Source organism: Mobula birostris, chromosome 7 (genome assembly GCF_030028105.1).
Source record: "Mobula birostris isolate sMobBir1 chromosome 7, sMobBir1.hap1, whole genome shotgun sequence".
In the NCBI taxonomy this organism is placed as follows: domain Eukaryota; kingdom Metazoa; phylum Chordata; class Chondrichthyes; order Myliobatiformes; family Myliobatidae; genus Mobula; species Mobula birostris.
The window spans coordinates 146,924,704-146,942,621 of record NC_092376.1 but is presented as its reverse complement, the minus strand read 5'-3'; the positions used below and the strand labels follow the sequence as shown (position 1 = coordinate 146,942,621).

The 17,918-nt window shown below is 42.1% G+C and overlaps 1 protein-coding gene across 1 annotated transcript in view; it reads right to left on the bottom strand.

Moving 5' to 3' along the window:
* Positions 1-3,943: 3,943 nt before the first annotated feature.
* kctd16b (potassium channel tetramerization domain containing 16b) overlaps positions 3,944-17,918 on the bottom strand; it is a 397,401-nt gene continuing 383,426 nt past the window's right edge. The window contains exon 2 of the mRNA XM_072264479.1: positions 3,944-4,080. Within this exon, the coding sequence (XP_072120580.1) occupies positions 3,989-4,080 (92 nt within the window). The 3' untranslated portion in view covers positions 3,944-3,988. The remainder of the gene's footprint in view (positions 4,081-17,918) is intronic.

The following is a 17,918-nucleotide window of genomic DNA, read 5'->3' as shown; positions in this document are numbered from 1 at the left end:
TTCTTGAGGTCTTCAGTAAGAAGAAGGCCAGCTCCCTACTTCCACACTGGCCATTGACCTCTTATCCGGTTCTAATCCTCCTCTCTCGTCCTGAAGTGGTGGCCACGGAGGAATGTGTCAAGGAGGGATTGGCCTTAGGATTTATCCACCCATTAACCTCACCAGTAGGGGTGGGCTTCTTTTTGTAGCCAGAAGGATGACAAACTCTGTCCTGCATTAATTATCAGTTCCTCAACAACACCATCATGAAGAGCCACTGCCCTCTTCTGCTGATGGCCTCTGCATTTGAAAATCTCCAGGGGGTAACCATATTCTCTAAGATAGATCTGCCCAATGCTTATAACCAGCCTCACATCTGAGAATGGGGATGAGTGGAAGGCAGCATTCAACACTCTCACTGGCCACTATGATTACCTTTTGACACCACTTGGTCTGGCCTGCACACCTGCTGTTTTTCAGGCCCTGGTCAGCAATATACTCCAGAAAATGTTGAATCAGTTTGCTTTTGTGTATTTGGATGACAATCTTATCTGTTCCTACTCTCATCAGGAACATACCCAGTAGATCTGGAAGGTTTTCAGACAGCTCCTCGAGAACAGCCTTTATGCCAAGCCAGATAAGTGTGAGTTCCAGAAAGGCCAGGTGTTGTTCTTGGGATACGTCCTCACTTCTTCCAGTGTTCAAATGGACGCATGTAAAGATCAGGCAGTCGCAAAGTGGCCCAAACCATCTACAGTCAAACAAGTGACGTGCTTCATGGGGTTTGTAAACTTTTATCGCAGCTTCATCAGAAACTGCAGTTCCATCACAGCCCCCATAAATGCACTCACCAAGAAGACCTCTGCAGGATTCCTATGAACAAGTGAAGCAGATCAAGCCTTCTCAGACCTAAAATAATGCTTCACCACTGCCCCAGTGCTGCAATATCCAGACCCATCCCATTTGTTTATCACCAAGGTTGATGCAGCATTGGAGCTGTCCTCTCCCATTGCTCTTCAGTAGATAATTGACTGCATCTCTGTGCTTTCTTTCTCATCCCTTCAATCCTATCGAGTGTAACTATTATGTCAGGAACTGAGAACTTCTGACTGTCAAGGAGATCCTGGAGTCATGGCGACGCTGGCTGGAGGGAGCAGAGAGCACCTTTCTGGTATGGATTTGAAACCGCTTTTTAATGGGCATCTCTAGAGATGCAGCTCGTTAGCCCCTCACTAACAGCCACTGGGCTCAGCAGTGAGAAAACCTGTTTTCTCAATCGTCATACATCTAGGGTTGACATGACTTGGGTCCCACTAAAACCAGGAAGTTGGGATGTCTCAACACCACCCCCTGCCCCCGAACCTTCACCCGCGTGAATACTGTGTAAATACTGCCCCCATGCAATTAGCCATTGACAAGAAATAACAGCTCTTACGCTGAAAATAATTATAAAGAAAGTATATTTACAAATTTCAGCTTAATCGAACAGCTAGTAGTAAAATGAAAAGTAAAGAAATTTTAAAAAAGCCCTTACAGTTAACCCAGTCAAAATGTGCACATAAGTTGGAGCTCATCTTGAAATTGTCTTTAAATCAAGCGCTGGACCCACATGAGAGCACACAGCACCTTCCAAATGTCACTTCTGTGTGAACTTCCCCACAGTAGTATTGGTCCTTTCTCCTTGAAGCAATCCATCTGCACAAAGTACCTTGTGCAATAGGGATGGCATCCTCAGCCATTTTCCTTCTTGTCTTCTCCCAGCTCCCACCAAAAAGTCCTCGATCCACACCAGTATCCATCCCAAAACCTCTCTGCCCAGGCTCTCGAGAGCCTACTCGCGATTCCACCATCCAGATTGGCTGACACAACTTTCCTAAGTTGAATAACATAGCCCCTTATCTTTCGCTCAAACCCAAGCATGTTAAGAGCACTACAGAGCATACTTACAGAACAGCTAAATAAAATACCTACAGCATAGGTGGAAAAATCTTAACCAGGATGTTACAGATCACAAAAAACCTTTCCTACATTTCTGACACCAAGAGACTCATCCCATCAAGTCCGTTGGGCTCTTTTCTTCACCTAGTTTAATTTTACCCTCATCTATCATCCTGCCAGCAAGAATACCAAGGTCAATGCCCTCTCCTGCCAGTCTGACATCTCTGAGGACAATGGCAATTCAGAGCCTACCTTGTGATTCGGGGAATAGAAACAGTTGGATCCAGGCCCAGGTGGGGGATCTCCTAACCAGCTATTTGTCCCTGCCTCTGTGTGCCCCAGAGTGTTGGAGTGGGGTCACTCTTCCTGTCTGGGTGGACAAAATATCTGATCAAAGACCACCGTTCACATCTCGTTTTTGTAAGGCTTTCTGTTCTCTTTTGCGATCCACACCCAACGTCACATCAGGCTTCCACCCACAATCTAACAGTCAGCCTGACAGAGTGAATCATGAGCTGGAGACAACCCTGCACCACTTTGTCTCGTCCAGCCCCACAATGTGGATTTCCCAATTGGTTTGGGCAGAGATTGGCCATAATAAACTCCAGTTGTCCTCCAGTGGCATATCCCTCTTTGAATGCCAAAAGAAATTCCAGCCAACACTCTTCCCTGACCAAGAGATTGATGTGGCAGTCCCTGATGTTGAACAATTGGTCCAGTGCTATAATAAGTACACATGGAGGCAGGCCAGGGCTTCTCTGCTGCTCACCCAGAAACAACAGGCCCGGCAGACTGATCAGCTCCACCAACAGGTGAAGCCTCTCAAGCCAGGGAAAAGTCCTGGCTGGGGTGTAGCGATCTTCCATTGAGGGTAGAGAACCTCAAGATGGCTGGCTCCAGGCTACATGGGACCAGGCTATCTACAGATCCTCAAATGGGCTGTGCCTACCACCATCCATTATGATTCACTCAGTGTTCCGTGTTTCCCAGCTCCAGCCAGTGACTTCCTCCCACTTTGCTCCAGTCACCTCCCCTCCCCACTTGGTGGATGGGTCTCTGGTCTATTCTGTGCAGTGCATCCTGGCAACTTGCTGGGTGTAGGACAGTGTCCAGTACCTTGTTGACTGGGATGGTTATGGCCCAGAGAAGCACTCTTGGGTTTCAGCTTGACACATCCAGGGTAAGTTTCGTATCCAGGACTTCCACTGGGCACAGGCCTCTAGTGCATTGGGAGCTGTGCCAAGGGAGGTGGGCCCTGTCACAACCACAGACACTGCCATGGGTTCTGGGTGCTCTCGTAGGTGGGCAGGTAAAAGAGGACGACAATCATGCACACGTAAATACTAGCCAGTTAGGTTTCTGGTAATTGTATTTAACTCTTTTCCTTGTGTGTCAACCCTGTCAAGTCTTGATTGAAGCACAGCGATGGCAACACTCCCTGTTTACCTTGACCATGTTCTGGGGAAGAAGTTCTTATTAAAAACTGAGTGACCTGTTGATTCCATCTCAGTGTTTATCCCTGTACACTTCAGCCATCATTGAATTCTTTTTACATACTCCATGATCAATCTATCCAATCTCTCCTACATAACCCATCACCCTCCATTTTTCTTACATCCATGTGTCTACCTAAGGGTCTTTTGATTGTTCTTATTGTATCAGACTCTTCTATCTTCCCCAGCTATGTTTTCCATGTACTGGCAGTTCTCTGTGTAAAAAAAAACTTAGCTCTGACATCTCCCCTAAATTATTCTCCACTTACCTTATTGTAAAGGGATGTCCTCTGTTAATGACCATTGCGCTTGGGAAAAAAAAATGCTGGTGTCCACTCTGTCAATGCCTCTCAGAAATTCAAGGATTCAAAGTAGATTTATTATCAAAGTATCTTTACAGTATACAAGCTCCTACAGGCAGCCACAAAACAAAGAAATACAATGGAACCCATTCATAGAAAATATCAAACACGCAATGTGCGAATAAAGAACAAATTGAGCAAATAGCAAAAACAAGTGAATAACTCAGAGAATATTAAGCAGTAAATCACAAAGTCCTTGAAACAGTCCAGCGATGATCAGTTTAGTTCAGTCCAATTCAATTTACTGCTGCGTCGTTGACTGCAGGCCATCGTCCCAGTCCACACTGAAATGCTCCAATCAAAATCACCTAAAAAAACAATTAAAAAAGAGTAATCAGAAACCAGAAACAGGTGTAACATGAACCACAGAGTTGTCTAAAAACAAATCCACAGCCATGAGCCTCGCCGATCAAACCCTACCCAAGACCCAAGACTCTTGTGTCTTCCTCCTGCCAGCAGCGAACGAGAGGGAGAAGGAGAGCAGTCAAATGCAGGCTGATGGCACTGAACACCTGCTTGCCTTCTGCTCTTGTTTTCATCATTTTCAATCTTGCTCATAATCTTATACCCCTCTGTGAAGTCCCATTTCATCTTCTGTTGCTGCAGAGAGAAAAGCTCTAATTTACTTAACCTTCCCTCATCTGACATGTTCTCTAATCCAGACATGCAGGTAAATCTCCTCTGCACACTCTCTAAAGAGTTCATGGCAAATAAATGAGGGATGGTGTAAGATTAGAATAAATGGGTATTTGATAGTTGGCATGGACTTTGTGAACTGAAAGAATTGTTTATGTGCACTTCAACTTTATGAATCCATAACTAACATGATCTTAGTGGCATCAGGCATTTTTTCTTCACTGTGATTAAAGCACGGCTGCTTCAACTTCTCATTAAAATATAATGGCAAAATACTGCAGGTGTTGGAAATCTGAAACAAACGTAATAAATTTGCATATACTTAGATGCACAAAGTAACTTCTACAGAGAGAAAGTTAATTTCTTAACATGGTGACCAGTTCTACAGCAGAATACTTAACGTAAAGCTTTGCACTGAATTATGCCGCACAACCCCACACGTGGATAAACTTTCAATGGCCCAGCAAGCTCCACTGTACAGGGCAGCTCATTGTCTTGCCCTGCACACAAGGCAAAATAGTCCACTTGTAGCAACCTGTAATATTGATGTGACTCGGACACCGCTGTAGATTGAACAACCACGTTTATTCAACAGACTTTCATTTTTACCTCTCTACGTCCTGACATCATACGCACTCTGACGCTACAAATACTCACACAATACATTACATCCCCCTTCTCAAGATTTTTTTTTAAAGCACTGTGAATTACCAAAACAATGCCTCTAGGTATCACCTTCTTACAGTGCAACAACCATGACATAAACTAAAAAAAACATCTTAACTTCTTGTACTGTATTCTGCATTGTATCCTACAATACTAACAGCAGTGTATTTTCTTTTACTAACATAGACTAATAAACCTTTTATTTCACACTCTGGAACTTATGACATGTGTGACTTTGCCTCAAACTGTGTGAGACTCTATGTATGTCTAGTCTCTGTATCTAGCTGGAAGTTTGACTTGTCTCCCAGACCGTGTGTGATACAACTGTGACTGTGCTTGTCCTTCATCAGTGTCGGTCTCTCGAGTGACCTCTGTGTTCTTGGGGTCTGCATCACTCTTAGTGTCGTTTGTTTCCATGTCTGTATCTGTGGAGATATCCTGTGCATCTGTACGTGGAAACTCACTCTCGCCTGTCTTCAGCAGATGCTTCCTGTTCCTCCTGTAGACTCTGCCATCCGGCATGCGAACTATGAAGGATCTTGGTTGCTGATGTCTGTTCACAATCACAGCTGGTTGCCAAGTGCCTCCTCTCTGTATTCTGACATTTTCACTTGTATGCAGATCTGGCAACTGTACTGTATGTCTGTCATAGTAGCCCTTTTGCTTTATTTGCTTGTACTTTTGCTTGTCATGTACTTGAGCATTACCTTCAGGAGTCAGTGGAGTTGTGGATGTTGGCAGTTTGGACTTCAGACGACGTTCCATCAACAACTGCGCAGGAGAGAACCCTACACTCTCAATCGGTGTGTTGCAGTATTCAAGCAGAGCAATGTAAGGGTCACCATTGCTGCTTTGTGCCTTCTTGAGCATGTTCTTGACAGTTTGCACAGTTCTCTCTGCTTGTCCATTAGACTGAGCATGCCCTGGACTGGAAGTAACATGTTGAAATTCCCAGCTTTCCGAGAACCCTCTGAACTCACCACTGGCATATTGTCAACCATTGTCACTAATGACAATATCTGGAATACGATATCTTGCAAATGTCGACTTCATTGCGGTAATGACACCTCGACTGGACGTGTCACTTAACTTGGTGATCTCCGGATATTTTGAATAGTAGTCCACACAAAGCAGATATTCTGCACCATTGTAGTGAAAGAGATCTGTGCCAATCTTCTCCTATGGTCTTCCTGGTAGTGGGAGGGGAAGCAGAGGCTCTCTTGGACTGCTGTTTTTGTTCTCATTACAGACAGCACACTGAGACACAATGTCCTCTATCTGAGTTGACATGCCTGGCCAATAGAGAATGTCCCTTGCTCTTTCTTTACATTTCACTATCCCCAGGTGTGACTCGTGAATTCTGTTGAGCATTTCCTGTCTCATTTGGTTTGGTACGATGAGTTTTGCCGTTTTGAACATTAGTCCTGATGCATGGCTGATTTCCTCTTTAAATGTCTAGTGTTTCTGCATTTCCTTTGGAACATCTTTTCTTTCTGTTCGCCATCCATTCATTATAATGTCTCCTAGCATTTGCATTTCAGGATCATCGGCAGTCACTTTCCTGAACATGTTCAACTTCTCCTCGGAGATGGGTAGCTGAGGTGCATATATACATATTGGTGGAACTTCTCGCACCCATAAACTATGGCGAGTAATTCCTTCTCGATTTGATCATATCGGCGTTGACAGTCCATAAGTGCTCGTGATCCATACGCCATGGACCTCCCATCCTACAGTATAACAGCTCCTATTCCCTCCGAAATGGCATCCACAGACATCGTCACTGGTTTATTGACATCATAAAACTTGAGTGCTGGTGCATTGTTAACCAACTGCTTCAATGTGTCAAAACTTTTCTTTTGTTCATCTTCCCAATGCCATTCAATGTTGCTCTCTAGTAGTTTTCAGAGTGGAGCACTGACCTCTGATAAGTTGGGAATGAATTTGGCAAGATACTGTATCATGGCCATGAACCTCAATAGTTCTTGCTTGTCTTCGGATGGTGGTAGCTGTACCACAGCTCTGACCTTTTCATCATCTGGTTTTAGCCCATCAGCGCTGAGTACATGACCTATGTATTTGATCTCTGTAGTTCTGATCTTATATTTACTTTTGTTCAGTTTTAGGTTGTACTCACGTGCTCTCTCCAGGAGCTTCCTCAGTCTCTGATCATGTTCCTCAATTGTGTCACCCCATATCAGCAAATCACCAATGATGTTGACCACCCCGTCCAGGCCTTCAATCATTTGTGACACGGATCTCTGGAATACATCTGATGCAGAAGAAATCCCAAAGGGTAGACACAGGAAACGATATCTCCCTATGGGTGTGTTGAAAGTGCATAATTTGGAACTTTCCTCATCCAGCTTGATCTGCCAGAAACCTTGATTTGCGTCTAATACTGAAAAGTATTTTGCATTAGGCATGCGGGAGACAACCTCTTCAACCGTGAGCAGCAGATAGTGCTCTCTTTTGATGGCTTGGTTAAGATCTTGTGGATCCATGCAAATCCTCGTCTTTTTTTCTGTGACCACTGTCACCATACTGTTCACCCAGTCGGTCGGTTCTATTTGTCTTGTTATGACTCCCATCTGTTCCATTCTGTGTAGCTTCTCCACTACTTGATCCCTGAGAGCTACTGGAATCTTTCTCGGGGCATGCACAACTGGGGCAATAGTTGGATCAATCTGGATATGGTGTTTCCCTGGTAAACATCCTAATCCAGAAAACAAGTCATCAAAGCCTTTGAGAATGTCATTTTCTTTTTCAACTCCAAAGATTCGCTTCACCAGGCCTAGCTTTATGCATGTTGCTTTGCCCAGTATTGTTGGAATATGTTGCTGTACTATTTCAAACTCTATCTTGTGTTTTTGTCCTTTGTACACACAGGTGAGTGCTTTTTTGCCCAATGGCACCGTCTTGTAGCCGAAATATGCAACAAGCTTGCAGGTGGATTTTCTCAGTCTTCCTCTGATGTCCAGTGAGTTGAATGTTTCTACTGACATTACATTGTACTTTGCCCCAGTGTCAAGCTTAAATGTCACATTCCTCTTGTTTATTATCAGATCTTGAGTCCAATCACCTTCATCCTCCATCTCTGCATTGTCAATATTCTTGATGCGTACCTCCTGTTCCACTTCAACTGTGCCAATGAACATGTCACTGTTGCCCTCACTCTGTCCCACAGCATGCATTTTCCTTGCGTGCTCCCTTGATTTTCACATCTTTGCAAAGTGATTTCTTTTCTGGCATAACTTGCAAGTCTGACCAAAGGCTGGACATTTTCTGTATCCCTGTTTATAACCACATCTGTTGCAGTTAACTCCCTTCTGATCATCCTGTGGAGCTGGCTTTGTCCTACTCTTGTCAGTTTTCACAGTTTTTGTTTTGTGCACTTCAGACTCTTCATTGAGCACTTTAACCTGACTTGACCTGACCTCGCTGGCACGGCAAACATCAATCGCCTTTTCTAATGTAAGATCCTCCTCTCTCAATAGCCTGCCTCTCACTTGATCATCTCGTATGCCGCATACAATCCTGTCACGTATTAAAGAGTCATGAAGTTGTCCGATCTCACAGTCTTTTGCCTTTTTCTTCAAATCTGTTACATAGGCGTCTGTGGTCTCTATTGGTCCTTGAGCCCTCGTGAAAAACATATGTCGGATGTATGGTAGGTTTTTTCTCGGTTCGCAGTAATCTTGAAACTTTTTCTTCAACGCTTCAATTTTATCTTGCTCATCATCTTGGAAGACAAACGTGTCACAAACTTTTATTGCCTCTTCCATCGCCACATACAGAAACGTAGCACATTGCACTTTCTCTGTCTTTTCAGCTACGCCGCTAGCGGTGCAAAAGAGCTCAAACTTCTGGATCCATATTTTCCAGTTCTCAGTAAGATTACCTTGTAGGCTTAAACTTGATGGTGGCTGTAACTGCAACATCTTTTACGTGTCTTCTCTTCCTTTTTTTTCTTCGCGATTTCTTCTCACACCATGTAAAATTGATGTGACTCGGACACCGCTGTAGATTGAACAACCACTTCTATTCAACAGACTTCCATTTTTACCCCTCTACGTCCTGACGTCATACGCACTCTGATGCTACAAATACTCACACAATACATTACACAACCAAGCTTCAGATGATAGATCCTGAGTCCACAACCCCAGGCTTACCCTGACAGTCATTTGGTGCAGGGCGTGGCTTGCTTCTCCTATTCACAGCCCATGCAATCCCCAGGAACCTCAGCTCATTTCAGAACGTCATTCAGCATATGAACTATGCATGTCGTTGTTCATTCTTAGTGAATTTTGTTTGACCATCACTAATGGTCGTTTCTACTATGCAGCAACAAAGAAATGGCTTCTGCCCATTCAGCAAGATACAGTCGCACCTGGCATTGATTCCCAAGGGCTCTCAAACGGAATCTTGTTTTGCAATATTTGAATATGATCCTTTAGAATGTAGACTTTACATTCAAAAAATATCTAAATAAAGGTAGAGCATTTTGAGTTTGAGATCTCAACTGTAACTTGATTTACTCTGTAACTTGTTTATCTTTGTGAAAACAATAAACCTTCACAACTTAACTGTTTTCCCTGGAAGTGTCAGTATTTGAATCAACACTGGAAAATAAAAAAAAAACTGAATTTCTTCTATATCTGCATTTAACATTACTTCAGTATTCATTTTTCTTTCCTTCCCCCATCAGGATATTTAGTTTTACAGGAAAGTTTCAAAAAGTGATTAAAATCCGAAATCCGGTTACTAAAAACTCAGAAATAATCCCTGGGAAGATTTTCCCCTTACTTCCAACTATGAATAAGAATAAGTTTAAAGGAATGTATGTTTTCTTGATTAAGTAATCAGGATTCTATTTACCTGATGTTAGGAATTGTGATCTGGAGAACTTTGTAGACAGGGACCAGACCGATGTAAAGAAGACTTCATCATTTTATTTCCAACAAATGAACAGGACTGGATCTGAAACCGAAATGATGGAAGTAATTAATTGTTATCAAATTAGCAGCTGTTCTGTTTTTCTTTTACGTGTTGCACCCCTGGCGCTTGGGTCAGCAATGAAGGTCCTCCATCTCTGGTGGCATTCATGGCTTCCTTCATCACGTCAGTATCTTCCTCTCAGTTTACTGTCAGTCATGCAAGGACCAGGTAGAGACTTCAGGAATACTATCGCACGCAGATGTAGAAGGATTCTTCATTGCTGTTTCTGTAACAGTTTTGTTTTACCATCCAGGTTGTTAGCCCTGAGCTGAACTCCCAAACCTGGGGTCAACTGAATTCCGGCTGTAAGCTGGTCCCCTTAATTTTGACCATCATCTGCCCCCATATAGAATGCAACAAAGAATAAAATCAGGGGCCTAGCAATCTTCTCAGTGGTAAAATGTGGTATCCATATTACAAACACTCGTAATCTGATTTAGGGAGGAATATTTGCCAGACAGCTTGAAGTTCTTATTTAAATTGTTTCATGTAAGTTGCTCCTCATTACCAGACAGGAGTGGTTATGACTTAAAATGGTTATAAATGAAAAAAAAGTTTCAACAAAACGTTTTCATTTTGAAACTATCACTGTTTTCATTCCACAAATGCTACCTGATACGTTGAGTGTTTTCAGGATATTTTTAAAAATATATTTTAGCCTTCCAGCATCTATAGGCTTTTGACTTCTATTGAATTCCCTTATACTCAGTGGCCACTTTATTAGGTACACCTGTACAACTGCTTATTAATGCAAATATCTGAACAGCCAATCATGTGGCAGCAACTCAGTGCATAAAAGCATGCAGACATGGTCAAGAGGTTAATTGTTGTTCAGACCAAACATCAGAGTGGGGAAGAAATGTGACCTAGGTGACTTTGACTGCGGAATGATTGTTGGTGCCTGGCAGGGTGATTTGAGTATCTCAGAAACTGCTGACCTCCTGGAATTTTCACACACAACAGTCTGAAAAGGTTACATGGAAAGGTGCGAAAAACAAAACAAAAATCCAGTGAGCAACAATTCTGTGGGTGAAAATGGCATGTTAATGAGAGAGGTCAGAGAAGAATGGCCAGATTAGTTCAAACTGACATGAAGGTGACAGTAACTCAAATAAAGTATTCAATCCACGCATTACAACAGTAGTGTACTAAGGAGCATCTCTGAATGCACAACATGGTGAACCTTGAGCTGAATAGGCTGCAGCTGCAGAAGATGAAAACTAGCTCTACTACCCTAACCCTAACCCTAACCCTGTGGCTACTTCAATAGGTACACTCCTGTACCGAATGAAGTGGTCACTGAGTGTAGAAATCCAAGGCAAAATCATTACCTACTAGAAACTAAACCTCAACAATGTTTCTACCTTTTCCATTTTAATTTTTTATGAGCTGAAATTCAGTCAGGATAGAATGCATTCCGCTTCATGTGTAGAATTAAAACCTTTTTTTTTAATTAAGTGCTAATCATCACTGAAATTCCTTAAGGAGTTCTTCCAATCACTGGAACTCTAACAGAATATCCTCAGAAATCCCAAAGAAACCACATAAGGTGTATTTATATGAAGTGAATTATATAGAGCATTTCTTCAGCTATGGATTGTAACCTTGGGATTATGGTTTGTAGAATTTAATGGAGCTGACAGATGGGGTTACATATATGACTCATTAGATTTAGCATAGGAACAGAACATTATTAGAAGCATAGTTAATAGGAACTTAACATGTAGTTAAGTGATTGTAATAATATATAAAACCATTTATATATCCTATATAATTCTGACTTCTCATAACTCCAAGCATTTTACAAAATCAAGATCATAATTTTTGTGTTTTAATTTTGACCACTAAACAGAGCTCCAAAAAATTTAATGACCACTAGTGGTCCCATCTGGCTTCCAGATTTGTTTGTGGATAATGATTTTAGCACAATTCTCTGCTCAATAAACCAGACAGCATGATGCAGTGCAGCTCTTGCAATCTTTAACATGAGAAAATCTGCAGACACTAGAAATCCAAAGCAACACACATGAAATACTGGTGGTACTCAGCAAGCCAGGCAGCACCTATGGAAGAGAGCAAACACCTATTACCTGCCACCTTGTACTTCTTCCTCCTGCGCACCCCCCACCCCCCTACCCCCCCCCCCAACTTCTTGTTCTGACTTCTCCCTTTCCTTTCCAGTCCTGTTGAAGGGTCTCGGCCCAAAACGTTGACCTGTACAAAAAGGACGGGTTACACTTGAATCCTAGGGGGACCAATATCCTGGCAGGGAGATTAGCGAGGGCTACTGAGGTGACTTTAAACTAGAATGGTTGGGGGGTGGGAATCAAATTAAAGAGGCTAGGCGAGAGGAGGTTAGTTCACAACAGGGGGATGGGTACCAGTGCACAGAGACAGAGGGGTGTAAAGTGAGGGTAGAAGCAAAAAGTAGTAAGGAGAAAAGTAAAAGTGGCAGGCCGACAAATCCAGGGCAAGCATCAAAAAGGGCCACTTTTCAACATAATTGTACAAGGGCTAAGAGAGTTGTAAAATAGCGCCTGAAGGCTTTGTGTGTCAATGCAAGGAGCATTCGTAACAAGGTGGATGAATTGAAAGTGCAGATTGTTATTAATGATTATGATATAGTTGGGATCACGGAAACATGGCTCCAGGGTGACCAAGGATGGGAGCTCAACGTTCAGGGATATTCAATATTCAGGAGGGATAGACATGAAAGAAAAGGAGATGGAGTGGCGTTGCTGGTTAAAGAAGAGATTAACGCAATAGAAAGGAAGGACATAAGCCAGGAAGATGTGGAATCGATATGGGTAGAGCTGCATAACACTAAGGGGCAGAAAACGCTGGTGGGGGTTGTGTACAGGCCACCTAACAGTAGTAGTGAGGTCGGAGATGGTATTAAACAGGAAATTAGAAATGTGTGCAATAAAGGAACAGCAGTTATAATGGGTGACTTCAATCTACATGAAGATTGGGTGAACCAAATTGGTAAAGGTGCTGAGGAAGAGGATTTCTTGGAATGTATGCGGGATGGTTTTTTGAACCAACATGTCGAGGAACCAACTAGACAGCAGGCTATTCTGGACTGGGTTTTGAGCAATGAGGAAGGGTTAATTAGCAATCTTGTCGTGAGAGGCCCCTTGGGTAAGAGTGACCATAATATGGTGGAATTCTTCATTAAGATGGAGAGTGAAATAGTTAATTCAGAAACAAAGGTTCTGAACTTAAAGAGGGGTAACCTTGAAGGTATGAGACGTGAATTAGCTAGGATAGACTGGCAAATGACACTTAAAGGATTGACGGTTGATATGTAATGGCAAGCATTTAAAGATTGCATGGATGAACTACAACAATTGTTCATCCCAGTTTGGCAAAAGAATAAATCAAGGAAGGTAGTGCACCCGTGGTTGACAAGAGAAATTAGGGGTAGTATCCATTCCAAAGAAGAAGCATAAAAATTAGCCAGAAAAAGTGGCTCACCTGAGGACTGGGAGAAATTCAGAGTTCAGCAGAGGAGGACAAAGGGCTTAATTAGGAAGGGGAAAAAAGATTATGAGAGAAAACTGGCAGGGAACATAAAAACTGACTGTAAAAGCTTTTATAGATATGTAAAAAGGAAAAGACTGGTAAAGACAAATGTAGGTCCCCTACAGACAGAAACAGGTGAATTGATTATGGGGAGCAAGGACATGGCAGACCAATTGAATAATTACTTTGGTTCTGTCTTCACTAAGGAGGATATAAATAATCTTCCAGAAATAGTAGGGGACAGAGGGTCCAGTGAGATGGAGGAACTGAGCGAAATACATGTTAGTAGGGAAGTGGTGTTAGGTAAATTGAAGGGATTAAAGGCAGATAAATCCCCAGGGCCAGATGGTCTGCATCCCAGAGAGCTTAAGGAAGTAGCCCAAGAAATAGTGGATGTATTAGTGATAATTTTTCAAAACTCATTAGATTCTGGACCAGTTCCTGAGGATTGGAGGGTGGCTAATGTAACCCCACTTTTTAAAAAAGGAGGGAGAGAGAAACCAGGGAACTATAGACTGGTTAGCCTAACGTCAGTGGAGGGGAAACTGCTGGAGTCAGTTATCAAAGATGTGATAACAGCACATTTGGAAAGCGGTGAAATGATCGAACAAAGTCAGCATGGATTTGTGAAAGGAAAATCATGTCTGACGAATCTCATAGAATTTTTTGAGGATGTAACTAGTAGAGTGGATAGGGGAGAACCAGTGGATGTGGTATATTTGGATTTTCAAAAGGCTTTTGACAAGGTCCCACACGGGAGATTAGTGTGCAAACTTAAAGCACACGGTATTGGGGGTAAGGTATTGATATGGATAGAGAATTGGTTAGCAGACAGGAAGCAAAGAGTGGGAATAAACGGGACCTTTTCAGAATGGCAGGCAGTGACTAGTGGGGTACCGCAAGGCTCAGTGCTGGGACCCCAGTTGTTTACAATATATATTAATAACTTGGATGAGGGAATTAAATACAGCATCTCCAAGTTTGCGGATGACACGAAGCTGGGCGGCAGTGTTAGCTGTGAGGAGGATCTAAGAGGATGCAGAGTGACTTGGATAGGTTGGGTGAGTGGGCAAATTCATGGCAGATGCAATTTAATGTGGATAAAAGTGAAGTTATCCACTTTGGTGGCAAAAATAGGAAAACAGGTTATTATCCACTCTACTAGTTACATCCTGAATTGTGGCCGATTAGGAAAAGGGGAGGTGCAATGAGACCTGGGTGTCATTATACACCAGTCATTGAAAGTGGGCATGCAGGTACAGCAGGCGGTGAAAAAGGCAAATGGTATGCTGGCATTTATAGCGAGAGGATTCGAGTACAGGAGCAGGGAGGTACTACTGCAGTTGGACAAGGCCTTGGTGAGACCACACGTGGAGTATTTTGTGCAGTTTTGGTCCCCTAATCTGAGGAAAGACATCCTTGCCATAGAGGGAGTACAAAGAAGGTTCATCAGATTGATTCCTGGGATGGCAGGACTTTCATATGAAGAAAGACTGGATGAACTGGGCTTGTACTCGTTGGAATTTAGAAGATTGAGGGGGGATCTGATTGAAACGTATAAAATCCTAAAGGGATTGGACAGGCTAGATGCAGGAAGATTGTTCCCGATGTTGGGGAAGTCCAGAACGAGGGGTCACAGTTTGAGGATAAAGGGGAAGCCTTTTAGGACCGAGATTAGGAAAAACTTCTTCACAAAGAGAGTGGTGAATCTGTGGAATTCTCTGCCACAGGAAACAGTTGAGGCCAGTTCATTGGCTATATTTAAGAGGGAGTTAGATATGGCCCTTGTGGCTACGGGGATCAGGGGGTATGGAGGGAAGGCTGGTACAGGGTTCTGACTTGGATGATCAGCCATGATCATAATAAATGGCGGTGCAGGCTCGAAGGGCCGAATGGCCTACTCCTACACCTATTTTCTATGTTTCTATGTTTCTATGTTTACTCCTTTCCATAGATGCTGCCTGGCTTGCTGAGTTCCTCCAGTATTTTGTGCCTTGCAATCTTTGAAAGTTTGAAGAATAGGCAGTTGATGTTGTCAGCTCTTGAGTGGAAATTATTTGTTGACTTACTGGCAGTTCTGACAATTGGGCTGAAAAGATTCAATTTGGACCACATGTTTATCATGTCCAGGAAACCTGCAGGAAGATATCTCCTTCCCAGGATCACCCAGCCCTTACCACCATCAACATCATTATGTGATACTTGAAGCAACTCTCAGTAACTTGCAGACTCGGTGGATGCTGAGTAGAATTTTGTTCATTAAAGAACCGTAGTGAATCGTGTCAGTGATGCATTTCACAAGTGTTTTGTGATATCATAAAGTGCATTACAGTCCATAAAATGCTTGTTAAAGTGATCCATCATTGTGGTGTCAGAAACACAACAACCAATTGGTACATTGCAAGCTCCCACAGATGGCAATTTGATAATGACCAGATAATCTGTTTATTTGTAGTAAGAGGGAAAAGTAATTTCCTTTCATTTCCTACTCTTAATTTCCCATTGGTTTATAATATGGATTTATTCCAAGGAACAATTTGTTTTGTAAGTTCATTTTATCATTCTGCTGTTGAATATCTGTGAAAAAAACACTAAAGGATTGGACAATTATTTAGCTGTGTAATGAATGATAGTACAGAAACCTGGATTGTATTAAGACTTGCTGTTGGCTGTATTGATTGGCAGGTAACTTGTGGCCATTTCAATGCCATTCAATATGTTTAGAAGAACTCCAGAAGGTGTAGTTAGACTTCTATTTTCTTGTCCATTCTATTCTAAGAATCTATGCTCTATAGCATTCTGCAAGTTCAACTGCAAAGAACTAAAGCTTAGTTAATTGACATACTTTGGAAGTCAAGTACATTGTCCCATATTGTTATTTCTGAAAATAGTTCTCTGAAGAGTATGAATTCAGTAAGTGCTAGGGTTCCAAGTTAGCTTGAAGTCAAACTCTGAAAAAGAATCTCTCTATATTGATTTGTCAGAATATTGCAGGGATATTTATGATTCTTGGAAGACTGGCATTGCACAAGTTTGCAGACTTATCTGTGGAAAAAACTAGCAGCTACATAAAACATGCAAATGATCTTGGAAACAAATATTTTTCTAATATACAAAAGCTGGTCAGAAGCATCAACTTAACTTTTCTGTTCAGGCAGGCACTCAGCGGCCACTTTATGAGGTATCTCCTGTAGCTAATAGAGTGTCCTCTAGGTGTACGTCCATGGTCTTCGCTGCCGTAGCCCACCTACTTCAGGGTTCGACATGTTGTGCTCTTCTGTCACTGTTGTAATGTGTGCTTATCTGAATTACTTTCACCTTCTAGTCAACATGAAACAGTCTGGCCATTCTCTTTTGACCTCTATTATTGAAAAGGCAGTTTCACCCACAGAACTGCTGCTCTCTGGATGTTTTTTTTTGTTTTTCACACCATTCACTGTAAACTCTAGACTGTTTTGTGTGAAATCCCAGGAGATCAACAGCTTATGAGATACTCAAACAACCCCGTCTAGCATCAGCAATCATGGTCAAAGTCACTTAGATCACATTTCTTACCCACTCTGATGTCTGTTCTGAACAATAACTGAGCCTCTTGACCATGTCTGCATGCTTGCATGCATTGAGCTGCTGCCACATGATTGGTTGATTAGACATTGGTGTTAACAAGCAGATGTACAAGTGCACCCAATAAAGCGGCCACTGAGTATATGGTGGATTGGATGAACGAGTCTGCATAAACAAGATGTTATGTTCAAACTACTTTCCATAGGATTTAAATACATAGGAACTGAATGACCTTCAGCAAGAACTGCTGGAAAACAAGAGTTAGAGAACTTAAAGAGATACATCCAAGAAAGGAAAAGGCAATATAGTTGGTAAGAGATCAAATAAGATCAAATAGAGCCAGAAAGTAAACCAGCCAAAATCGAATAGAGTCATCCATGGAATAGAGAAATTGAAACAGAACGAAAGCTAGGAGAGCCTGTAAAGACAAGTTCAATTAAAGTAACAAGACAATAGAGCTCCAATAGAACTATGAGATAGCAGGAGAACATCATTTCCTAGGGTGTGAATCAATCTCTCATTTCTTTACTCCTTACCATACGTAATGATAGGTAATTTATATATATGTATATCACATACTCCTCAGATAGATGAAAAACTCTGAATTTTACTAGCTCCTGCAAAAATGTCATTCAGAAATGACATGGAATTTCACTTTTATAAATGAACCTATAACATCATCATAAATAACAAACAGTGGGAAATAAAGTTTAACTTTAGCTAGAAGTTATGTTCCTGGAGTATGTCATAGTAG